At 36.1% G+C, this 25,457-nt stretch overlaps 4 protein-coding genes across 9 annotated transcripts; 3 read left to right on the top strand and 1 right to left on the bottom strand.

Annotated features, from left to right (window-relative positions):
* On the bottom strand, positions 1–3,249 carry LOC140822795 (frataxin, mitochondrial-like). Its single transcript, XM_073183682.1, has 5 exons — positions 2,939–3,249; positions 2,549–2,621; positions 1,286–1,333; positions 1,103–1,197; positions 1–442 (listed from the first exon to the last, which is right to left on the bottom strand). The coding sequence occupies exons 1-5, from the start codon at positions 3,187–3,189 to the stop codon at positions 313–315; spliced, it is 597 nt and encodes a 198-aa protein (XP_073039783.1). The 5' UTR covers positions 3,190–3,249; the 3' UTR covers positions 1–312.
* Positions 3,250–10,424: 7,175 nt separating this feature from the next.
* On the top strand, positions 10,425–15,072 carry LOC140822793 (uncharacterized). 6 transcript variants are annotated; one of them, XM_073183677.1, is made up of 6 exons: positions 10,426–10,692; positions 10,959–11,050; positions 12,012–12,447; positions 12,543–13,797; positions 13,906–14,052; positions 14,182–15,072. In XM_073183677.1, the coding sequence occupies exons 3-6, from the start codon at positions 12,397–12,399 to the stop codon at positions 14,805–14,807; spliced, it is 2,079 nt and encodes a 692-aa protein (XP_073039778.1). In that variant the 5' UTR covers positions 10,426–10,692; positions 10,959–11,050; positions 12,012–12,396; the 3' UTR covers positions 14,808–15,072. The 6 variants fall into 6 exon arrangements, with proteins under 6 accessions (XP_073039782.1, XP_073039781.1, XP_073039779.1 ...); XM_073183681.1 differs by lacking the exon at positions 10,959–11,050 and having other exon boundaries at positions 10,425–10,692; positions 12,012–12,212; positions 12,555–13,797; XM_073183680.1 differs by lacking the exon at positions 10,959–11,050 and having other exon boundaries at positions 10,425–10,692; positions 12,012–12,212.
* A 177-nt stretch (positions 15,073–15,249) lies between these two features.
* On the top strand, positions 15,250–17,869 carry LOC140822792 (uncharacterized). Its single transcript, XM_073183675.1, has 4 exons — positions 15,250–15,677; positions 15,897–16,105; positions 16,318–16,425; positions 17,028–17,869. The coding sequence occupies exons 1-4, from the start codon at positions 15,386–15,388 to the stop codon at positions 17,748–17,750; spliced, it is 1,332 nt and encodes a 443-aa protein (XP_073039776.1). The 5' UTR covers positions 15,250–15,385; the 3' UTR covers positions 17,751–17,869.
* Positions 17,870–18,813: 944 nt separating this feature from the next.
* On the top strand, positions 18,814–21,666 carry LOC140822791 (G-type lectin S-receptor-like serine/threonine-protein kinase At2g19130). Its single transcript, XM_073183674.1, has one exon. The coding sequence runs from the start codon at positions 18,979–18,981 to the stop codon at positions 21,466–21,468; it is 2,490 nt and encodes an 829-aa protein (XP_073039775.1). The 5' UTR covers positions 18,814–18,978; the 3' UTR covers positions 21,469–21,666.
* The last annotated feature ends 3,791 nt before the right edge of the window (positions 21,667–25,457 follow it).

The following is a 25,457-nucleotide window of genomic DNA, read 5'->3' as shown; positions in this document are numbered from 1 at the left end:
GGTCAAGGACGACTCATCAATCCCTAACTTAAGGCACTATTAGTTGATACAACTATTCATGATGCAAGATCTGTAGTGAAAATTCCACCAAATGCCCGCTTGCCCATGCTAGACCAGTGAATAAATATTCGAAACTTTATTACAATTAGTTCATGTAAGTCTCAGAAAGCCCCGTATGATTAATATATTGGAATCATGACCTACTACAAAACATAACTGACAATGATAGGATAACTGAGTAGAAAGAAAAAACGAGAAGTGAAAAATTTGTAGCTGAGACGGCTTGCACAAAAAAGAGACAGTTCAAGAACCTTAAGACAGATGAATTGGTTCTCCAATGAGCTCTAGCAACTCAGTTTCCAACACTTTGCTCAAGTCTTGTGTTGTTCGCCTATAAATCCATGCTCGAGAATGTTGATCCCAATCGAATCTAGATGGGCCACTGCAATAAAGAACCAAATATTAAAAAGGAAATACCTTGATGCATATTTCTAAACAGTCAAAATAGATTAAAGGGATTGGTCCTGCTGTCTCTGTCAATATTAGTTATCAACATACATAATTTTTGTTTCTGAATAAAAATACACGTTGTCTGATCCATAGCTAGGTATGGCTCAAGCATTTATTGAAGCTGGGCAATTAATCAAGATGAAATAGCTTCATGTATTCCATCACACTTTTAGCTTGTTTGTGTCAAGAATCAAGAGTCGAAGTTTCAAAATCAAAGATCTTCAAGCATGGTTTTGTCATGCTTATAGGACTTAGGTTCTAAAAATAAAAATACAGGTGATATCGAGCTGATTAGTTGAATTTCAAGAAGCTTAGTTAATTTTCATCCCTACACGCAAGGAATAACATTTCCTTTTCTTTATACAACATCCTTATCTTCCACTTGCCTTATTTTGGTGGTAAGAGTTGTCATGGGCCTTATTAGCCTAATCCAGGATCTTTTGACCGATTGCTTCAAAGGGTTTGTAAACAATTAGAAGGACTTCCTTATAACACCATTAAACCAGAAAAAACAAAACTAAAGCTGAAAACGACAGACTGCCAACCACTGTACGTGATCGAACGCATATGGTGAAATTTGAGGAATCCATACCTCACTGGAGATGACATCCAAATCTGTCTGTTTGGGGTTTGCTTGTTAATGACGTAAGTCCCCAATCTCCCAAGCTTCAAGGTTAACACCTCATTCTACAAAATAAATTTGAAGTTTTCTCAAAATAAGGCATACATATAAAACATGTTGATTACTAAACACTTTAAAGATAATCTATCTCACCCCATAGTCAACGTCGTAGCCATCAATTTCTACAGAGTCTCCATACTCCTACACAACACAATTAATACAATACAAAAGCATACCTAGTCAATTTCATCTTGTTGTGACTTAAAACACATACAAATCTAGAACTTAAAATAAAACGGAGAATCATTTAAATTTTATTTTTCTCTTTGAATTGTTTTCGGATTTAATGATAACAAAAACACACTAATGTTTGTATCAAGTGTGTAGCATACAAATCAAGCAAACAAGACTCGAACAAAAAGTTCGAAAACAAAATTATATTCTCAAGCTACTGGACTTATGTCCCCGAGAACAGAATAATTCAAGTCCTGGGCTTTGCTGAGTGCTACATGGGTATTGTTTGAGAATCAAACACAATGGAAAAACAATTTCTTCGCATACATGATATTCAACTTATGGATGAGTTTCAATCTAGACGTTGAGCCAAAGGACATGTTACATCCCAAACATTAAAGGAATGTTTACTGCCAAAAGCTTACTTCCCGGATATCCTGAACTCCCGTGTTTGTATTCTAGATGTTAGCTCAAAACTTAAAATTATAGCTGCAGAACCCTTATGTTCCATTGAAGTCCCAAGCTATTATGAACCAAATAATGACAAAATGACCAGTTTGAATTATGACACATTTTTAGGGGATGGGAACTTCCAAAGCTCATATTTTATCCAGTTTTTCAGTGTGTGACTTAAAAGTCTATTTCATTCTTGTAACATGTATGTTTTGAGTTCTTTCAGTTAGTGTTATAAGGTCTATAGATATCAATGGAAGGTGGAAATTAGCATAAATCACTGACATATAAAGCAGGTTCTGATACATGTGGCTGTACTTCAAACTTTCGAGGCTAAGAAGACACCATTAACATGTGATGCAAGCTTGGAGTCCTCAAGACCGATAAATTATAAAGAATTACTAGGTGAAGTAAGACCAATGTTTTTGTCGTAAACTTAATAAAAAATTTCTTGCTCTTTATTGCTTCCATTTATATTCCTTTTAAATTGTTACTTGTTATCTATTTATTCGATTGACATCAAGTCTTCCTAGTGTAAACTCTAAGTTTTCGCAAATTCATTTCAGCCCCTCTTCAGTTTTAACACATGGCATGAAAAGTAGAAAACCATAAACAAGTTTCTAAATCTAAGAACTACAGACCTCAATAAAGAACTGCTACTTAATATGTTGATCCAATTGAGAATAGCATCAAGTAGTTGTGCATACAAGATAAAATTATAATCATTACCTCAAGCTTTTCAAGAAGAACATGGATGGTTGAATTAGCCAACTTGTGATATTCATCTTCCTGCATTACAGAACTGTACACATATTATCAGTAGCCAAATCTCTCCCCAAATCAATTCATAGATTTTCCAGAAATCTCACGCTCACAAGTCATCAAACAATATATAGACAAATCACTAGACAAATCACGGCACCGCCACCAGCACAAATGAAAACATAGAAACATAAAAATTGTTCATTTGCATTTAAAGGAGACCAAATTAAATGGGATAGAGGTAAATCCAATAAACTTGAACTTTTCAACAATTTTATACATGCAAACTACCCATCTTCCACCTCCCACCCTTACATCAATTTCCTGAATCACCGAGTTTAAGAAGAGATGTCTCACGTGTAATCAATTGCAGCGGGGCCTAAAGAACCCTCAATCGCAGAAGAGTAATAGCGATAACCGATGCTACAGTATGAGAATTTTGAGAGCCAGAGAGAAGAGGATTCGAGAAGAGAACCCGTGGCATGTTGGGGAGAAATCAACGAATCTTGGGTCGAGATTGAGCAAGGAGATGGAGCTGATAAAGGTTTCAGAGCTCGTGACCATGTTCTTCTCAAGGGAATCAGCTTCGAAGTTGAGTGGGCAGCCATTGCAACAGGCAGCTTCTGATTCTCAGATTCTCCAAAATGTGAATTCAGAAAGCCATTTTATCATATTTTTTTCTAAAAAGGTAATTTTAAATTTTTATTTCAAAACTCCAAACAATGTCTTATTTTCTTGAAACGACAAAAATCTTCGGTCGATCGAATGAACACACAAATTTTAATGACGTCAATTTTGTGATATATATATTTTATTTAAATCATTTATACAAAAATATGATTTGTTATTATAAATATGAACAAGATTGACTCGTCTTAAAAAAATCTACTAATATTTTTTAGGTCAATTTTTTTTAATATTTTTTATAATCGGATCGATGACCGAATTGATATATTTTTAAAAAACGGTCCAACCCCGATTTAATCAAACGAGTGGATCAAAATATTTTTTAATATATAAGTATTAATATAATATAATTCATAATATATTTTAAATTTTAAAACCTAAAAATATATATAAACTTACAAAAAAATATATATTCACTAAAGTTTTAAAACTAAATAACTATACACGTGTATTCAAAATCAATTATAGCTATATATATTTTTAAAACAAAAATAATAAGTTAAAAAAACTCTAATATTACTACAATAATTTAAACGAAATACAAAATCTAAATAATAATAATAATAATAATAATAATAATAATAATAGTAATAATAATAATAATAATAATAATAATAATAATAATAAATTTAAGGTTTTAAAAATAAGAAAATTAAATTTTCAAAAAAAAAAAATTAAATTTCGATTCAATATCTATATGATTGTTTTTGACTAATTTGACCAATCAAACGGTTTTTAAACGATGTTCATTCATGATCCGTTTTCAGTCAAATAAGTTGAACCAATCGATTCAGTCCGATTTTGAAATATTTCAATAATGTCTTTATCTATAATTATAAATTTGTTGTGAAAAAGTAAAAATTGATGGTAAAAAGTAAAAATCTCAAACTCTCAAAATTTACCAAACTACACACTTTATAATATTTTTCTCTCTACTCAATTGTAATTTTCTTCACAAATGAGAGATCTATTTATAGAGTTTCATTACACATAATCCAAAAAATAAAATACATCATTACATACATCATCACACACAAATTTCTAATTTTACAACTCTTATTTTCAACATTCAAATATTCAACTATTACTTTTCAATATTCAAATCATTTATCTTCAACACTCCCTCTTGTGATGATGATCATGATATGATGATGTCTTCATTACGTGTTTTGTACTGTCTCGTTAAAAACCTTACTTGGAAAAATCCATTGGGATAAAAACCATAGTAAGGGAAAAAGAGTGCAGTCACGTAAACTCCCCCTGATGTTGACATGAACAATTCTTCACAAATTTCGTAGATTGCGCATCCCAATATTATATATGTGCTTTCTGAATATTGACGTAGGAAGTGCCTTTGTGAAGAGATTTGATGAGTTTTCACTTGATTGAATGTGACGAACATCAATACATTTATTCTTCTCAAGCTCCTTGGTGAATGCGAAGAACTTAGGAGGAATATGTTTAGTTCTGTCGCTTTTTATGTATCCTTCTTTCATTTGAGCAACACATGCAGCATTATCTTCATATAGTATCACAGGCTTCTCATCGAATGATAATCCGCATGATATTTGGATATGTTGGGTCATTGATTTTAACCACACACATTCACGACTTGCTTCATGTAGTGCAATAATCTCGACATGATTTGATGAAGTTGTTACGAGCGTTTGTTTCTGTGAACGCCAAGATATTGCAGTGCCTCCACGAGTAAATACATATCCAGTTTGGGAATGTGCCTTGTGTGGATCAGATAATTATCCAGCATCAGCATAACCAATTATACTTAGATTAGCATCTTTTGAATACAAAAGTCCCAAGTTTGTCGTTCCTTGTAGATAACGGAATATATGTTTAATTCCGTTCCAGTGTCTCTTTGTTGGATATGTGCTAAATCTTGCCAACAGATTCACGATAAAAGATATATCAGGCCTTGTACAATTTGTAAGGTACGTAAGGGCACCGATGGCACTTAGATATGGTACTTCTGGACCAAGAATATCTTCATCATCTTCACATGGACAGAATGTATCATTTTCTATGTTTAATGATCTAACAACCATTGGAGTACTTAAAGGATTTGCTTTATCCATATTAAAACGTTTAAGGATCTTTTCTGTATAATTTGTCTGGCGAACAAACATTCCACATTCTTTTTGTTCAATTTGTAAACCCAGACAATACTTGATTTTTTCAAGATCCTTCATTTAAAATTCTTCCTTCAAGTATGACACAACTTCTTGAATTTCCTTATTCGTTACAATGATGTTTAAATCATCAACACATACTACGCATCCGGATGTTGTTTTCTTAATGAAACACAAGGGCATATTGAATTATTTACATATCCCTTTTTCATCAAGTGATCACTTAGTCGATTATACCACATTCGACCTGATTGCTTTAACCCATATAATGATCTTTGTAATTTCACAGAATAACATTCCCTGGGTTTTGAACGTTGTGCTTCAGGCATCTTAAATCCTTCATGGATTTTCATATATATATTACTATCAAGTGATCCATATAAGTAAGCTGTAACAACATCCATAAGACGCATTTCTAAATTTTCAGATACCGCCAAGCTAATCAAGTACCGAAACGTAATTGCATCCATCACAGGAGAATACGTTTCTTCATAATCAATTCCAGGCCTTTGAAAAAAACCTTGTGCAACAAGTCGAGCTTTATATCTTACTATTTCATTTTTCTCATTTCGCTTTCGAATAAAAACCTATTTGTATCCAACAGGTTTTACACATTCAGGTGTAAGGACTATAGGTCCAAAAACATTACGTTTATTTAGCGAATCTAATTCAACCTAGATGACATCTTTCCATTTTATCCAATCCTGCCGATTTTTACATTCACCAAAAGATTTTGGTTCATGATCTTCGTTATCATTTATGATGTCGATTGCCACATTATAAGAAAATATATCATCAATTTCATCTATATCTTTTCGGTTCCATATTTTTCCAATATTAATGTAATTGATAGAGATTTAATGATTCTCGTCAGTTTGTGGTTCTGACAGAACATTTTCATCATCATGTGTTTCTTCAGGAACACCATTCTCTATTTTGTGATCATCATGTGTTTCTTCAGAAACATCATTCTTTATTTTGTGATCATCGTGTTTCTCTATGAATTTTCTTTTTCGAGGATTTTTATCCTTGGAACCGACTGGCCTTCCACGCTTCAGGCGTTTAATGACATCATGAGTATCTTCCATTTGTTTCTTTGGAATTTCAATTCGAGCAGGGGCATTTGTAGCATGTATATATGATTTAGTTACCCCTTTTGTGTCTGCAAATGCATCTGGTATTTGATTTGCTATTCTTTGCAAGTGTATAATTTGTTGTACATCTTTTTCACATTGTTTTGTTCTTGGATCCAGATGTAACAATGATGATACATACCATGTAATTTCCTTTTCGGTATGTTTCTGTTCTCCTCCTAACATTGGGAAGATTTCCTCATTAAAATGACAATCAAAAAAACGTGTTGTGAACACGTCGTCTGTCTGAGGTTCAAGATATCGAATGATTGATGGACTATCATAACTGATATAAATTCCGACCTTTCTTTGAGGTCCCAATTTTTTTCGTTGTGGTGGTGCAATAGGCACATACACCATACATCCAAAAATTCTCAGATGAGAAATGTCTGGTTCTTTACCAAATGCAAGCTGTAATGGGGAGTATTTATGATATGCACTTGGTCTGATGCGAATTAATGAAGCAGCATGTAAAATTGCATGTCCCCATATAGAAATAGGGAGCTTTGTTTCATAATCATTGGTCTAGCAATCATTTGCAGACGTTTAATCAATGATTCAGCCAATCCATTTTGTGTATGTACATGAGCAACAGGAGGCTCAACAATGATTCTCATAGACATACAATAATCATTGAAGTAAATTCACCAGCATTATCAGGTCTAATTTTCTTGATTGTATAATCGGGAAACTGATTCCTCAATTTTATTATTTGAGCAAGTAATCTTGCAAATGCAACATTTCGAGTTGACAATAAACATACATGTGACCATCTGCTGGAGGCATCAATCAATACCATAAAGTATCTGAATGGTCGACATGGTGGATGGATTGGTCCACAAATATCACCCTGAATACGTTCAAGAAACATTGGTGATTCAGTTTGGATTTTGACTGGTGATGGTCTTATAATAAGTTTTCCAAGAGAACATGCTTTACATTGAAACTTATTATTCTGAAAGATCTTCTGGTCTTTCAGTGGATGACCATGTGTATTTTCTATAATTCTTCGCATCATTGTTGAACCAGGATGTCCCAATCGATCATGCCAATTGGTTAATATCGAAGAATTATCAACTACCATGTTTGATTCAATGAGACTTATATGTGTATAATGCAATCTAGTAGGGAGCATTGGTAGTTTTTCAATCACATATTTCTTTCCTGATTATATGTGATAAGACACATATATTTCTCATTCCCTTCATTCATTATTTGAGTATCATACCCATGGGAAAATATATCATTAAAACTCAACAAATTTCTTTTCGATTGTGGTGAATATAAAGCATCATTGATCAAAAATTTTGTACCATTAGGTAACAAAAATTGTGCTTTACCACATTCTTTAATCAAGAATACAGGACATGATATTGTATTCACCGTTGTTTTTGTTGGTTTTAGTTCCAAGAAATATCTTTTATCTCGGAGGATAGTGTGCGTTGTACCACTATCGGGTATGCAAACTTCAGCTTTGCTAATAGCATTTTCCATATTTGAACTTCAAAAAAATATGCAATGAAATAAATTACTGGCAATATATATTTAAATATAACACATATCATAATTATACAATAAAACATTATTCTATGAATACATGAAAAATAAATTATTGTACATTTATATTCTACCATTATATTGTTCATTTTCAGAGAAATCGTTGAGAAAATCTGCAGCATCAATATTGTTCATTTCTATCCCACCAACATATTGATCATTTCCAGAGAAATCATTCATAAAATCACCTGCATCAAAATGAGTTGAATCACTCAAACGGTCACTGCGTACAGTGAAGTTGGTCTCCTTTTCTTTCCCCTTTAATGATTCTTTATAAAGTTTACAAAGGTGCTCAGGGGCTCGACAAACTTTGGACCAATGTCCTGGAGTACCACATATGTAACAAGAACTTTCATATCTTTTTGAGTGATTCTCATTAACACTTGTATCCTCATGATGCCTTTTCAGTGGATGGTTTGGGACGCTCTTTTGAGATGAGTTATAAAAATAACTATCTCTATTATTTTCAAAACCACAGCCGCGTCCACGACCACGACCAATTCCACGTCCACGTCCACGACCTCGACCTCGACCAAAACCTTGTCTTTGAAATTGATTTTGGTTTCCAGGTTTAAATTCATTTTTACTTACAGCATTTACTTCTGGAAATGCTGTTGATCCAGTGGGTCGGGACTGATGATTTCTCATTAATAGCTCGTTGTTTTTTTCCGACACAAGAAGACAGGCGATGAGTTCAGAATATCTAGCGAATCCACGTACTCTATATTGTTGCTGTAGAGTAATATTTGATGCATGAAACGTGGAAAATGTTTTTTCAAGCATCTCAGATTCTGTGACCTCATGTCCACAAAATTTTAATTGCGAGATTATTATATACATCGCCGAATTGTAATCACTGACTTTTTTAAAGTCTTGGAATCTCAATGTATTCCATTCATCCCGGGCGGTCGGAAGTATAACTTCTCTTATATGTTCGAATCTTTCTTTTAATCCCTTCCACAAAGCCATGAGATTTTTTTTCAGTCAGATATTCACATTTCAATTCATCGTCGAGATGTCAACGCAAAAATATCATGGCTCTTGCCTTTTCTTGTGACGTGCATATGCCATTTTCTTTAATGGTCTCACTTAGACCCAATGACTCAAGATGCATTTCTACATTTAGAGTCCATGACATATAATTCTTTACCGTGATGTCGAGCGCAACAAATTCGAGCTTTGTTAAATTTGACATGGTGGTACTAAAAAAATTACGATGCATTTTATTAGTTAATAAATATTGCAATACAAAGTAACGGATAAACAACAAGTACGAGTATTTGTAAAAATAAAGAAAACGCACGAGTAGGATATTCTCCGATAAATACAAGACTCGTAAGTATGATAACCAAAATAATTGAAAATATCCTTCAGAAAGCCATCTTCTTTTTTCTTCGAAAAATTTGATGATGAATAATTTTTAGAGAAGAAGAGAAAGTTGGAGTGATTGAATGTGTTTGTGAGATCATATTTATAGGACAAAAACTAGCCGTTTTTTTACCATTTATAACCGTTGGTGCACAAAAAAATAAAGGTATGTATTTGTATAATTTTATAGTAATAATATGGTATATATAATATTAGACATGTTTAAATAATTATGTATATCATAATATTATAATGAGTGTCATAATTTATTTTGTTTAAAAACATTATAGGCTTTTATACTTGTCGTATCCCTTACCGGGAGTGTGGGATGTCGTCTTAACATCCTCACAGGATTTATAACAAGTTTATGAAAAATTTATTTTTATTATTTCTAATAAACAGTATATTGTATATTAAATAAATACACAATAAATAAATAACAGTAAAATAAATATAATTACTTTTGTTACCTTTTTCTTCTGTTTGGAGCTTGGAAAAGTATGTAGGACTTTTAGAACTTCGTGCTGATAACGTGTTGTGAAAAAGTAAAAATTTATGGTAAAAAATAAAAATCTCAAACTCTCAAAATTTACCAAACTGCACAATTTATAATATTTTTCTCTCTACTCAATTGTAATTTTCTTCACAAATGAGAGATCTATTTATAGAGTTTCATTACACATAATCCAAAAATAAAATACATCATTACCTACATCATCACACACAAATTTCTAATTTTACAACTCTTATTTTCAACATTCAAATATTCAACTATTACTTTTCAATATTCAAATCATTTATTTTCAACAAAATTATATATTTTTACATTATTATTATTAATAATTTTTTTGGAAGCAAGAAATAGTATATCAACGTTGCTATGGAAAATAAGTTTTGTATTTAAACATTATAATTTATTACCATCTTTTAAAAAATTCAATCTATGCTTATTCCTCGTACGATATGGTTTAGCGGCCAATGAATGCTGCCTTCCGCCTTTGGTCCAGAATAAATTCATCGATATCTTTTCATCACTTTATGAATAAAGTTCTCTGATTTCCTAGATTTCGAAGGATTTCGCTAATCCCACCTAATCTTCACTATAAATCACCGCCGACCCTAGCAAATTTTCATCCCAGGAATCCATTGCTATCATATGTTTTGGTTGTTTTTCCTAATCAGAATCTCGGATCTCCGCTCCCGGCAATCTGGCAAATAAGAGGTCAGATTACTTCTTTATATGTATTTTTTTTTGTGTTTTCTTGGAATCAGTGTGGCGTGAGTTGAGATTTTGCATTTTGAATTAGCTTTATTTTATATTTTGATATATAATATTTTTCTGCCAATCAAATTACAGAGAGAAGGAATTGGTATATGGTGGGTATATGCGTCACCTTCGTTCCATGCGTTTTTGAATGTATATATGCACGTTTATGTACTTGTGATGGGTTTTGGGTATCATCTGATCATTGTTGTTATTATAAGTAGGTGAATATTATTCTGTCATCAATGGATTATGAATGCTCGTTTATGAAAGAGATAATTGGGGTTCTTATGCAGATGTAGCTGACATGTGACAGGTTATTAATCTCTCTGGATGTTGCTTTTATAATCCTCAATTTTGTTTCTATACGTGTCAACGTGATATAGGTATGCTTGTATGTTAATTCTGGCGTTATTTTAAATCATTTCAATTCCCGATTGCTTTCTCATATGAGCTTGATGGGAAACTGTCTAAACTTATTGTACAGAAAGCAGTTATATACAATTTAGAAGTTATGAAATTGTGTAAACCCATAATTTACTGCTTCTACTTCTTTCTCTTATCTTGCATGAATACAACATAATAGTGGCTTTCACATGTTCTGGGGTTTATAATCGACAGTGAAAGTGATCCTTTGAAATCTATATTATGCTTGATAAGTTTAGCTACGTGCATTGAGATTGAGCGATTATTTAAATGAATAGTCTTGAGATGATAATATCTCTGATTGAATTATTGAAAGGACTTCTGCTCAAGTTTTACTAATTTAAACAGGTTTAGTACGAGTTTAAATGTAAAAAAAAGTTCTTAATTTTTACTAAAATTTTAATTTTCTCATACCTATGAATAGGCTAAAAAAATATATATATAATAAATTTAAGAGTAATGCACACATTCTCAAATTTTTAAAAACAAAAATCTCAAAATTGAAGGGTTTTGATGTGAGATGATGAACGATAGGTTTCTATTGTTTTGAAGAAGGGTTTCTTTTAGAGTTTTTATTTGATGGAAATTGAAAGGGTTTTAATTTTAAAGAAGTTAATTTAAAATTTGAAAAAAAATCGCAGTTAATTGCAATCAAGTGCTTATGATGATGCTTAATGTGGTCAACCTATAGTTGATCTTTGTTCATCTTTTTTACCGAATCATGCATTTTCGTCACGTTTTGCGTTTAATCCAGTTTTTTAGAATGCCGGCGTAGTCGTAGATAACTTGATTTGTATTAGCTGCTGAGCATGTCGTTCATGATATTCTTTATTTTTGTTTCTTCTTTCCAGGCTCTTGTCTCTTACATGCGAAGTCGTTTTTGGGCTCTCAGAGTTGCTTAAAAATTTCTTTCAGTCTGGCAGCTTCAACAACATCAAAGGTATCTCACACCTTTGAGAAGGTGCGGAGCAATAATGACGGGGTGATACTATTATGTGCTTTGAGGAGATCTAGATCATCACATATTTGGAGATTGTGCCGTGTTTCAGAAGGTTTATCACTTGACTATGGTTAATGTCTGCCTCGGTTGAGTCTCAACAAAGTGTGGTGTTGGCGGCATGTAACTTCATTTTAATAGCTGCATCGTAAGAAAATAGGTGTATTTGATTTCCATTTGCCTTCAGAATACTGTCACGGTTAAAGGACTGATGCGAACATTTAACCAATTTTAGAACCATGGTTAGATTTCCGTGCTTTCAATCTCGCGTCCATTCTCCCAAACAAAAGGTTGATGGATTATCTCTTTATTTGTATCTGCTCAGTATTAAGTTATTTTATTTACTCATTCTGTACCTGTTGATAACTCTGTTTATTGTTAGTAGAAAATAACTCAGCTCCCGACAGAGGCAATGCAGAGGAGACTGGAGGATACTTCTCAGAATTGGGTTCAGAAGAATTTGTATTGTCCTGCAGATAGCAAGCCATTTTTAAAGGACGAGGTAGAAACACTCCGCAATGGAGCTAATCATGCAAATGTTTCCTCTCCAACCGATCGTGACTGCAGATCAGAAGAAATGGAGAGCAAATATAGTAATGAATATAATATTGAGGCTCACAAGAATGCACAAATAAAAAAGAGCCTGTCTTTGGGAAGTGGGTTGAACTTGAAAGAGTGGAACTCAGCTGGTGATGTTTCAGAAGGTGAGATGGAGCAGAGGTTTACCTATAATGGATCTGCTGATAGTGGTAGGATAGTTGTTTCAGATGACATTAACGATCATGTGCATGACATGTCTGAACAATGTCAAGAACCTATGGCTTTTGATTCTGTAATGAACTCTGACTTCACCAAAAAAGGATCCATATTTTCGATTGAAGATTCATTACTATCGGAGAGGGAAGGCGCTGATAAATATAATTTACATCCATCCGTTGTTGGTGACACTGGTGACAATACGCCTCATATTCCACGTGCTATTGTAAACTCTCGTTCTTTGCCTAGTATGGTTTCCCCTACTAGGAGATCCACATCCTTGTTACCTTGTTCTAGATCTGCTGATGACCTGAATGCTTTAGGCTCTGGAATGAACAGCATTTCAGTTTACGATGCCAGAAAACAAGTACAAAATCGACAACATGATTATTCTATCTTTGACAATGACAAGGAAGATGGTGAAAGTCCTGCTGATGAGGACACATGTGAGAATTATAACTATGTTGGTTCGGCAAAATACTGGATGATACCTGTGTCTGAAGGGGCATACAAGGAGAAAAGTAGAAAAGAGGAAAGTTCTCTGCACAGGTGGGATGAAGTACCAAGCGAGTATTTAAGGTTGAAACGAACTGAAGAATGGGTTGTTGACCTTCAGCTCCGTAGCCCATTGAAAGAAGAATCGGACGAATTTTATTTATTCAATGGCCATGAATTACCGAAAAGCGATGCTTTAACGGAGAACCCCACTGGTGCGAAGTTGGAAGTCAAGGTGAACCTTGGGAATGAAGTTGCAAAGAGATACATATCTTCCATGAATGCTTCAGCTGTAACAGCTAAGTTGACTAACCTTGGTTTGGTCGTGATCCCATTTCTAAGTCCTTTTATCAGCCTCAAAACACTCGATTTATCTGGGAATTCCATAGGTCTGTTTCTCTAGTATCTATTCCTCTGGCGCTTGCATAAGCTGCCACTCGTCCATTTTCATTGTTTCATTTATAGTGACATTTAATATCTACTTCTGTAATTCGCAGTGAGGTTAGCTTCTGGTGCTCTTCCTCGAGGACTCCAGTTTTTGAATCTCTCAAAAAACAGCATATCTGCTATTGAAGGATTGCGGGACCTTACCAGACTTCGTGTCCTTGACCTGAGCTATAATAGATTATTAAGAATTGGACACGGTAAGACCTCTTCTCATGTTAAAGTTCGAATCTATTTGTATGATGGGCTCAAATGTTGGAATCATGTTAATTTTGAGCTGTGTCTCCAGCATACCCCTTCTAATACACTTGTTATGATGTCTTTGACAGGTTTGGCGTCATGTTCCTCTATGAAGGAATTATACTTGACCGGTAACAAGATCAGTGAGGTTGAAGGCCTCCATCGTCTCCTAAAGTTGAATGTCCTCGATTTGCGTTTCAACAAAATTTCTACCACCAAATGTCTAGGACAACTAGCTGCTAATCACATCTGTTTGCAAGCTCTCAGCTTGGAAGGAAACCCTGCTCAGAAGAACGTTGGTGACGAACAATTAAAGAAATACGTGCAAAGTCTTCTTCCCAATCTTATTTACTATAACCGACAGTCAATCAAAACTGTAGCAATGAAAGACATTAAGACTGATCGATCAGCTCGTGTGGTGATCAGTGGTCATCAGATTGATCGTGGGGTTCGAGCGGAGGCAAATACAGCAAGAAAAGGAACTCATGGCATTGTTTCACGTAAGGCACCATCCTCTGCAATTCATGGTCGAAAAAATCATGTAGTATCATTTGCAAAACCATTGAGGGCTTGGCACGGGCGTCTGCCTCCAACTGGAATCAGGGCAACTCAAGGGCCTCAATTTGCTGAACATAGCAGCAAACATTTGGACTTCCTCAAGAATGATTTACTCATTCGCAGAAGCCGGAGCGAGGGAAATCTGGGTGCTCCCTGATCGAATTTCTAAATTTCATATATATTTATTCTGCAATTCATGTTCATATGCACAAATATGTTAAGATTTTCTCATATCCTTTTGTCTGTGTCATGAAATAATGTTATGGAGTGCGAGGAATGAGTGAATTCTCTTTTCCCTTCATATATTTCTGTAATGAAAGACTTGGCTTCATTGGAAGTTTGGAACAGTTCTTTCTGCCGGAAGTTTCCAGTATTCGGTCTAGTGATTGGACTTGATTCCGCCGGATCAAAAAGTATATTGAAAAAGACTGATTATTCAATCATTTTGTCTTTCGTATAAATTCTTACTAAAATTTTCACATCTCCCTCGGTGGTGAAAAAAATTAATCTCAAAATATATGATTTAGATCTCAGACAGTTATGATATAAACCCAAATTCTATGTTTTAAAAAAAATATTATAAATCGTTTTTTTTACAAATAGAGGAAAACCCCGAACAAATGGAAACGAAGTTGTCATAAAAGCTGAAATGAAATGTCAGCCTGGATGGGTGAAAATGTTGAAATTTTTTAAACAAAATTGGCCCGCCAAGGAAAGAAAGCAACGAGTCTGAAAATGGAAAGCGGAATGATATCAGTGGACAAATGGAGATCCGGCAGCCAGGCCTACTTCTTGACTCACCTCCATGCTGATCACACCGCCGGCCTCTCCACCACCTGGAACTGGGGTCCTCTCTTCTGCTCCAGGCTCACAGCTAAGCTCCTCCCTTGCAAATTCCCCGGATTTGATCTCTCCCTTCTACGGGTACTCGATATTGGATGCTGGGATACACTTTCTTTGATATCCCCTTCTTCCGGATCCCCTGCCACTGTCTACGTCAAGGCTATTGACGCTGAACATTGTCCTGGTGATTAAATTCTGTTTTTCTTTTTTCCTTTTCTAAATTTCTTTTGTTTAAAGCGGTGGTTAATTTTGACGGTTTCGTTCTTTAGGTGTTTGTTTTAATTCCTCAATCAAGTTTCGGTGGGGTTTTTTTTGGAACAATTTCATTATTCCTTCAAGATCTTATGTTGGGAATATCCTCGTGAAAACCTCAACTTACACCCTTTTCCAAATCCTTATACAGGTTCCGTTATGTACTTGTTTCGTGGTGAATTTGGCTGTATGCTCTACACTGGTGATTTTCGCTGGGAAAAATCTATCGTTGGAGCAAATATTGGAAGGACCATGTTACTTGATGCTCTCAAGAATCACAAACTCGATGCATTATATTTAGATAATACTTACTGCAATCCAAAATATTCATTTCCTTCTCGTGAAGTTGCTGCCAGGCAGGTATGCGCCTAATGCAGTCGAAGTTTTTGTTTTTCTTTTTCCAATGGTTGCAGTTATGCAGTGAAGGTAGAGAATTACTTCACACGGACAAGCTAACTTGAGCTCAAAGTTTTAAAGAGACAATGTAGCACTAACAAAACCATCAAATGTCTTGTCATTTTTCATGAGAAGTAATGTAGCATTTGTCAATAATATGGACAGACTGATCGCAGGTTGTTGATATCATCACTGCTCATCCTGATCATGAAATCATTATTGGAATCGATTCATTGGGTAAAGAAGATCTTCTACTCTACATTTCACGTGCACTCAGCATAAAGGTATGTGCTGCTAGCAGAGCGTGTGTGTTTTGGGGGGAATAAGCATCTGCAGCTCTACTTGTTACTTGTGCATGAGTATGTTATTAGAGTATAAATATAAAGTAAAATAGTACGATACTCTTCTGAATTGTTGAGTGCCCTTCGATAAAATAAATCAAACTAGTAAGGATCATAAAACCTGTACTGAGATCAGAAATTCAGAATCATGGTGATGTATTACAAACTTAGAGATTTTTCTCACATGCAGTTGGCACTAGCATGCATTGGATTGGTAAAAATTATAACGTAAAAAGGAGAGTTCGATGTCCAATATTTAGCTTGAGTTGGTGGACTGCCCTTGAATAAAATAAATCACACCACTAGTTAGAATCATAAATAAAGCCCATACTAGGATCAGAATCACAATGATGTACTTCGAACTTTTGGACTATCGTGCAAAGTTGATGTGTAAATTTTAGAATGTAAAAAGGAGAGTTCAATTTCCGATATTTAAGCTTTAGTTGGTGGACAGTTAAATGACATCCCTTTTTGTAATAGGTTTATCTTGCTCAATTACATTATTTTTGCCAGAAGAGTGTTAGTTAACTTTGGTCTCTCTACAGATTTGGGTGTGGCCAGAGCGATTGCAAACTATGCATCTTCTTGGATTTGTCGGCAACTTCACGACAAAAACCTCGCTTACTAGAGTTCGTGCTGTCCCTCGCTACAGTTTTAGCATTGATACTCTGGAAAGTTTGAATACTTTCAAACCAACCATAGGAATACTGCCGTCTGGACTTCCATGGGCTGTGAAATATGTAACAGGAAACAACAATCTTTTCTGTTCTCCTTCCGCATCTCTTAATAACAAGACCAACTTTAGGCCAGAGATCTCCAGGTGTTCCAAGATACAAGAGTTGACTGGAGATTCAGCAGACAATAACAGATATTACAAACATATATATGTAGTTCCCTATTCTGATCACTCATGCTTTGTTGAGATACAGGAGTTTATTGAGCTTCTCCGCCCAATCAACATCAAAGGCATTGTTTCGTCATCCTCATCTTATATCGACCCACATTATTATTTTGGCCACCTTTGTGGAACTAAACAAGCATCATGGAGGGTACATCAGAGGCTCAAGAATGAAGAAGGGGTTGATAAGGTTGAAGAAGTGATCAATAAAGTTAAAGTTGCTCATGTAAAATCGGCAACTCCCCCTATGTCGGGAATGAAAAGAAGGCCAGATCATGTCGATTTTTTTGGCATCCGTGTTAGTAGAATTAGCTTATTGAGGAGACTGAGCCGTGGAGTAAGGATTACTGATCCTGAAGTGCTTGTCTAATTACAGTGTCTCTCAAATGTATGAGGCTGTTGATAACCCTTCTAGCCTAGAAATGTATATGAAACATATAGAGAACTTCTAGTACTTTAGATTGGTAGTAAGAATAATTCTAATTTTTACCAACAGTCCAACGCTTTAAAATTTATAGTTTGCAAAACTTTCTTTACCTAGACTAGGTTTACTTGAATTTTCATCACAACAAGAACAAATGTTTGTATTTGGATAGGTTTTTCTGCCATAAATTGAACACAATAAATTCCTTTTAATGCAATTTAATGTTTGATGTAGGTCTAATATACATGAACATTAAATGAAACTTGGAACCATTTAATGCCCTCTTTTTTCGGTACAATGGTGAGTAGTTTGTCGCCCGAAACTATGTAAACATACAAGAACTAAACAAAACTACTAATTGATGACATTTGAATATTTTTTAATCATTAATTAATCAAGACATGTTTTTTGAGTCCACCTTTGGTTATAATAAAAAATCGTCTCACATTTCAATTTATGACAAATTTCTGATCCGATCCATAAAAAAATATTACTTTTCATCCGAAATACGGACCTGATCGATTTAACTCACAAATATAAATTTATGGGCAAAAACTTATGTGAGACGGTCTCACGGATCGTATTTGTGAGACGGATCTCTTATTTGGGTCACCCATGAAAAAATATTACTTTTTATACTAAGAGTATTACTTTTTATTGTGAATATGGGTAGGGTTGACCCGTCTCACGGATTATGACCCGTAAGACGGTCTCACATGAGACTCACTCAAATTTATGAAACCCTCCTACGTAATAACAACTTATCATACTAATATTATCATTACAAAATATTCATTGTTCTATCATTTTATTGGGTAACCTAAAGTTCTAAAAAAAGGCCGAGTCAAATTATAATTTTATGTGGTTCAACGAGTCATCGGTCATGAAATATTTGCCATAATTTTCAACCACTAAAATACATACATAAGCTTTGAAAATACAAAATCAAAGTTAGAAGTTAAACATCATAAAGAATCTTCTTTTTCCTGTGGGAAGGGGTACCATTGTCAATACACATACAGTAAACAGGCTGGGTGGACAAGATGGCATTAATTATGAAAACAACTCCGTTGGCACACCAGTGTAGATCTTTACTTAGCCGTTCTTGATGTGAAAAAAAAGAAGATATTTTTATTGATTATTTTCCAGTTTCTATCATATTCTGCAGTCAGAAATGATGATCAAGAACCATTATCAAACAATTCTGTATTTGTTTTTTATACCAAGATTATTCACCAATCTTTGTGTTGCAGTCGACACCATTTCAGCAAACGAAACTCTGTATGGGAATCAGACCGTAGTCTCTGCAGGTGGGAACTTCATACTGGGGATCTTCAGTCCAGGTAACTCTTCCAAGTATTACCTAGGAATATGGTACGCAAAGGTCAGCCAACAAACCGTGGTTTGGGTTGCGAACAGAGAAACCCCTCTTTCAAAAAAAGATTCTGCACAACTCAAGATTTTGGATGGTAATTTGGTACTCTTGGATGGGCCAGTAAACAAAATTTGGTCCACTGATCTGAACGCCACCAGTAATTCTGTGGTGGCAGTTCTTCTTGATGAAGGTAACTTGGTTTTGAGAGATGGGTTCTCTAACTTTACGATTTGGGAAAGTTTTGATTACCCCACTCACACATGGTTGCCTGGTGGCAAGCTTGCTTATAATAATATAACAAAAAAGAGCCAACTTCTGATTTCTTGGAAAAATAACGACGATCCTGCTCCTGGGCTTTATTCTCTTGAACTTGTTCCGAGTAGCAAGGAATACATAATTAGGTGGAATAGAACTGTAAAGTATTGGACCAGTGGGACTTGGAATAATCATATTTTTAGCCAAGTACCTGAAATGAGGTCAAATTATATATATAATTTTAGTTATGTTGAAAATGTATCTGAGAGTTATTTCACATATTCAGTTTATAATCCTTCTATTATATCAAGATTCGTAATGGATATATCTGGGCAAATTAAGCAATTTACATGGATTGATAATTCGACCTGGAATTTGTTTTGGTCTCAACCAAGACAGCAATGTGGGGTTTATGCTTTTTGTGGAGGATTTGGTAGCTGCAATGAGAACTCATTGCCCTTTTGTGATTGCTTGAAGGGATTTGAACATAAATCTGAAAGTGATTGGGCGTTGAATGATTATTCTGGTGGTTGTGTGAGGGAGATAAATTTGCAATGTGAGAACAATGGTACTTCTAATGGGAAGAAAGATAGATTCCTGATGAATAATTATGTGATTCTACCAGATAAAGCTCAAGTTTTGACTGTTGGGAGTGAGGGCGAATGCGAATCTTCCTGCTTAAATAATTGCTCATGTTCAGCTTACAGTTTTGATGATAATGTATGTTCTATTTGGATCGGAGAGCTTCTGGAGCTGCAACAACTGAATGAAGGAGATAGCAGAGGAAGAACAATTTACATCAAACTTGCCGCAGATTCTTCGGTGTTTTCTGGCAAAAGTAACAAGGGAGTTGTTTTGGGTGCTATCGGGGGCTCTGTTGCTGCTGCACTAGTCATTTTAGCTGTCATCTTGGCTATTGTGTGGAGACATAGACGGCAAAAAGTTGGAACTTCAAAAGCAGTGGAGGGATCTTTGACGGCATTTGGATACAAAGATTTGCAAAACGCCACCAAAAACTTCTCAGATAAGTTGGGGGGAGGGGGATTTGGATCTGTTTTTAAAGGGACTTTACCCGACTCGTCTGTGATTGCTGTGAAGAAGCTAGAGAGTATCATCCAAGGGGAGAAGCAATTCCGAACGGAAGTGAGCACAATCGGGACAATTCAGCATGTGAATCTTGTAAGACTCCGTGGGTTTTGCTCCGAAGCCGATAAGAAACTGTTGGTCTACGACTACATGGAAAATGGCTCCTTGGATACTCATCTTTTTAACTTAAAAGAAACGTCTAAGGTTTTGGATTGGACAACACGGTACCAAATCGCCCTAGGTATCGCTAGAGGGTTGTCGTATCTTCACGAGAAATGCCGGGACTGCATCATTCACTGTGATATAAAACCCGAAAATATTCTCCTGGACGCCGAACTTTGTCCCAAGGTGGCAGATTTCGGTTTGGCGAAGCTCATGGGGCGTGATTTTAGCAGGGTTCTGACAACCTTTAGAGGGACAAGAGGCTATCTCGCACCGGAGTGGATATCAGGTGTTGCCATAACGGCCAAAGCCGATGTTTACAGCTATGGAATGATGCTTTTTGAACTAGTCTCTGGTAGGCGAAACTCTGAGCTTTCCGAGGGTGAAAAGTCTAAGTTTTTCCCTTCATTGGCTTACACTATAATCGTACAAGGAGGCGACACCCTGAGCTTATTAGACCCTGCACTCTCAAGAATCGCGGAAGCCGAAGAGGTTCTAAAGATTTGCAAAATTGCTTGCTGGTGTATTCAAGAAGATGAAAATATCAGACCTTCTATAGGTCAGGTGGTTCAGATTCTCGAGGGAGTTATGGATGTTAACTTGCCCCCGATTCCTCGATCGCTCCAACATTTTGTTGAAAGTGAAGAGAACATAATATTCTTCACCGATTCTTCCTCGGGTCAGAGCTCGAACTCGAGAAGAATCACGGCTTCAAATGCTTCCACTCGCTCCAAGGCTTCGGATGCTTCCACTCTCTCCAAGAACTCAACATCATCCACATCTTAGTCCTGTCAGATAAGAATAATATTGTTTTTCAGTCTCAGAATTCTTCATATAACGAAATATAGTGTGTGTTAAAAGTGTAGTCTGATGATGTTTGTAAATTAATAATTTGGGACGTTGATTTAGTTTATATACATGGTTAGAATTTTGTAAGAGAACTCCTGTGGTAGTATTGTATCTGGAATTGAAGTAAGCCTATCTTGTACTCACTCTAGCTTGTTCTTTAATTTAAATTACCTTGGACGATCGAAAGTCATTATCTTTCTGAAGAATATAGAATGTGAAAATGCACGCACTTACTCTATTTTTTTTTCAATTACAGCGTGAAGTGGTGTTTTTTTTTGCAGTCATTGATGTTCAAATCCTGAAGATAAGAAGATCGACTCGAGTATCTAACAAGAATCCAAGATACAAGGATTGAACGTGTGGCCTGGGACATATGCTTTTAATATTTGAAAATACTACTACACTAAATTAATTTCTATTGCCACATGGTGTATCATGTATGTCCTCATTTTTTAGTATTACAATTCCTATGGTTTGAAGCTATTCGAATATGTTCTCACCATGTTTAAGTTTCACGGATTTATATTTTAACATAAAATATTTTTCATAGATTATGTTAGGTTGGAGATTTATATATTGTATATTTGAAAAAAAAAAATTATTGTATATTTAAATGATAAATTTTCATAATTTAATATTTGTTTAGTATATTTTTTATTTTTAAACAATTTTTTGATTTAATAAGTATACTTTAATTTTTTACAATTAGACTTTCAAATTTAAATTATATACATCAGAGATTTTGTTATTATATGTTTAAATTAAAATATGATTATTAATTTTTTTGAATTTTATTTATTTTTTTTAAAAAAATCAAAATCGAGTTGAGTCGAATTAATCTGGTTGAATCAGGTTAGTCGGGTTCAGGTTGAATGTTTTTCAATGGTACTATGCGTCAACTTGACCCACCCGAATAAACACCCTTACCGGGAAGCACATAAGAACAATATGGACTTATACAAGCTCGAGCTCATATTTTGGTTGGGCATGAGTAGGGACAATGTTGAATGATATTGTCCGAGAGGAAAAGGTGTCTGGCCAGGCTGGGAAGACCTCGCCATGCTTACTGTTAGAAGGCATACCATAGGTAGATGTCTAATCAGGAACAACGTTTATCCACTGCAATCGAGACCATCTTCTCCCCTATATATACCTTGGTTTGCCCATTCATTTATGACACGAGATATTGCATTCTATTGTATTCAATAAATTTTCTCTACACAGTGTGCACTGTGCTGACTTGAACGTCGAAGTGGCCATGATAGAAATCCTTCTGACGCCCACTGATATTTTTTGTTGAGTGTGTGCAGATCATCTAGTCTAAGCACATCCTATCCAATCCAAAGTAATCACAAGCTAGGTCAGGCCACCCATGCTCATCCCATTAAGTCAAAAATATTCAGAAGGAAAGCATATATATCCTAGTCCAGGAATTCATGAGGCTTCGACACCTTATCTAAGCTCAGGAGATATGAGGCCCTGACACCATATTCAAGTTCGAGAGACATAAGGCCTCGATATCTTGTTCAAGCCCGGGAGATATGATGCCCCAATATCTTATCGAAGCCTGGGAGACATGAGGCGCCGACACCTTACCTAAGCCCGAGAGACATGAAGCTCTGACACCTTATCTTTCCGACGGAGCCCAAACATGACTAATAAGAACATCGAGTATGACCCTAGCATGATTATTTAAGGAGGGAAGTGGTGATACCCTAGAAATGACTACGGTCATCCTTGGACTTAGGTAGGAAGAAAGGACCAAAGTAGGACCGGTCAAGAGTTAGTCTCGAGAAGCCAAGACGAGACCCGGTGGAAGTCGTCATAGGTAAAGAAAGAGTAAGCTGTTTAAACAACCACGGGCAAGCAGTAACCTGGGAAGCACATTAGACTACTATGGACTCATACAAGCCTAGGCTCATATTTTTGACCGGACATGACATGGTTGAATGATACCGCCTGGGTGGAAAAGGTGTATGTCCATCCAGGGAAGCCCTTGGCATCCCGGGCACTTGCAGAACTTTGGAGTTTTACCTGACCAGGAAATGCAGGGTACCCGAGAAGATACGTTATGTAGTGACCCGTTCCAGAATCACCTACTAATTGAAAACTAAGCATGCAATTAACTTAATAATTACTAATCAGAGATAATAGCGGAAAAGTCAACAAAATAATGGTTATACAACCCAATCGAAGTCTAGAACAACTCAAAATAAGGTAAAGAATATCTGGTACAACCATATCGAATCAAATGATACCGAAACTAAACCAACAGGCTACTCAACGTCCTCCTCCTGCTCCTCCGGAACCATCCAACCTGAGACCTGCCCCGAGGGAATGGGGTGTCCAAGATAAACAAAACCGAGGACGTGAGCGATAAGAACGCCCAGTACAAAAGTATGAGTATACAGACCTATATGAAATGCACATGCTATGATCATGATACCGGGGTAGTCAAGAAACAGGAATCACAAAAGGATCTCAACAATGCTCAGTCTAGAGGCGCCAAGTGGATAGTGCCGCGCGGTCCAACCTCTGGGTCACTGCATCCACTACAAGACAGACGTGGACCTAAAATGTCCCGGACCACCGAAGCCCTCCCGACCCGTCGGCCACTGTGTACTCTCGGTGTCCATGCGTCCACAAGACAGGGCTGAGCGGCCCCAAGATATAGCTTATCTCGAAAGAGATACAGCTCAACAGCAAAGGCTATCTCGAAGGAGATACGGCTCAACATGAAATGCAACGTGCAGTAATAAACGTGACATAATAGCATGCATCATATGACATATATCAATGCACCACATAATCATGCAACACATATATGAATGTATACTCAACCAGGATATCTCGGATAGTACTTTCGTACCTCTATCACAGCAATCCTAATCCACTGGAACAACCAGACAACAGGTCTAATCCAAGCCTATTCATCAAGTGAAAACCATCACTAAACTTATCTACCAGACTTAACTAGATAATCCTGAGATAAATACTGATAAAATTCCAAACCTTCGTCCGTCGCTAGCCCGCTGATGCCGCTAGCTCCCAACTAGAGCACAGCTCTGCTACAAGACCAGCAGCTCCCCGCTAGTGCCCAAATCTCGGAACAAGACTAGAACCTGTCAGAAACGACTGAAATGCTATGGAACTCTCTGAATTGGCGAGTCAAAATGAGGAAATCCGACCACTATTTATAGGCCATGTTCGGATCCTCCGAACACCACTTCGGAACGTCCGAACGCTACGTGTCCACTGGCTCTTGACAGCTCATGATCGGATCCTCCGATCATACACTTCGGACCGTCCGAACATGCACGTGTCCAGCTGCTCTTGACACCTCATGATCGGATCCACCGAACCTACACTTCGGAACGTCCGAACTCCCACGTGTCGATCAACTCTTGACACCTAATGATCGGATCCTCCGATCTCACTTCGGACCTTCCGAACTCTTCGGTGCTTCCGAACCATCTTCGGACCTTCCGATCATGATTAATCACCATTAATCCGTTAATTACCCAATTCGGCATTCGGGCTACTACATTCTCCCCCCCTTAAAAGATTTCGTCCTCGAAATCAGGCTTAGAGAATGAACAAAACGAAATAACAACATCGCTATTATATCTCAATTGTTGTTGAATACAACTGATATCTCGATTACAATTGAAAAACACAAACATATACAAAGCAAAACTCAAAAGAGCTCTGGATGTTCTGAACGCATACGACTCTCTAACTCCCAAGTGGCTTCTTCAGTGCCTCTGCGCTGCCACTGTACTAAGACAAGAGGAATGATCTTATTCCGCAACACCTTGTCTTTGCGATCGAGAATCTGAACTGGTCGCTCCACGTAAGACAAATCTGATTCAAGTTGAACTTCAGAGGGATGCAAGATGTGGGACTCATCTGCTACGTATCGTCTC

This window comes from Primulina eburnea, chromosome 2, assembly GCF_022965805.1.
Source record: "Primulina eburnea isolate SZY01 chromosome 2, ASM2296580v1, whole genome shotgun sequence".
Classification (NCBI taxonomy): Eukaryota; Viridiplantae; Streptophyta; class Magnoliopsida; order Lamiales; family Gesneriaceae; genus Primulina; species Primulina eburnea.
This window is presented reverse-complemented; position numbering and strand designations above follow the sequence as displayed.

Bases quoted from the DNA above. Each gene is read 5' to 3' on its own strand.
- LOC140822795 (XM_073183682.1), bottom strand. From the start codon at position 3,189: ATGGCTGCCCACTCAACTTCGAAGCTGATTCCCTTGAGAAGAACATGG. The intron at 1,334-2,548 runs GTAATGATTATA...TGTGTTGTGTAG, and splicing joins TTCTTCTTGAAAAGCTTGAG to GAGTATGGAGACTCTGTAGA. The intron at 1,198-1,285 runs GTGAGATAGATT...TTTATTTTGTAG, and splicing joins GCTACGACGTTGACTATGGG to AATGAGGTGTTAACCTTGAA.
- LOC140822793 (XM_073183676.1), top strand. From the start codon at position 12,397: ATGGTTAGATTTCCGTGCTTTCAATCTCGCGTCCATTCTCCCAAACAA. The intron at 12,448-12,542 runs GTTGATGGATTA...TATTGTTAGTAG, and splicing joins TCCATTCTCCCAAACAAAAG to AAAATAACTCAGCTCCCGAC. The intron at 14,053-14,181 runs GTAAGACCTCTT...TGTCTTTGACAG, and splicing joins ATTATTAAGAATTGGACACG to GTTTGGCGTCATGTTCCTCT.
- LOC140822792 (XM_073183675.1), top strand. From the start codon at position 15,386: ATGGAAAGCGGAATGATATCAGTGGACAAATGGAGATCCGGCAGCCAG. The intron at 15,678-15,896 runs GTGATTAAATTC...ATCCTTATACAG, and splicing joins TGACGCTGAACATTGTCCTG to GTTCCGTTATGTACTTGTTT. The intron at 16,106-16,317 runs GTATGCGCCTAA...GACTGATCGCAG, and splicing joins GTGAAGTTGCTGCCAGGCAG to GTTGTTGATATCATCACTGC.
- LOC140822791 (XM_073183674.1), top strand. From the start codon at position 18,979: ATGATGATCAAGAACCATTATCAAACAATTCTGTATTTGTTTTTTATA.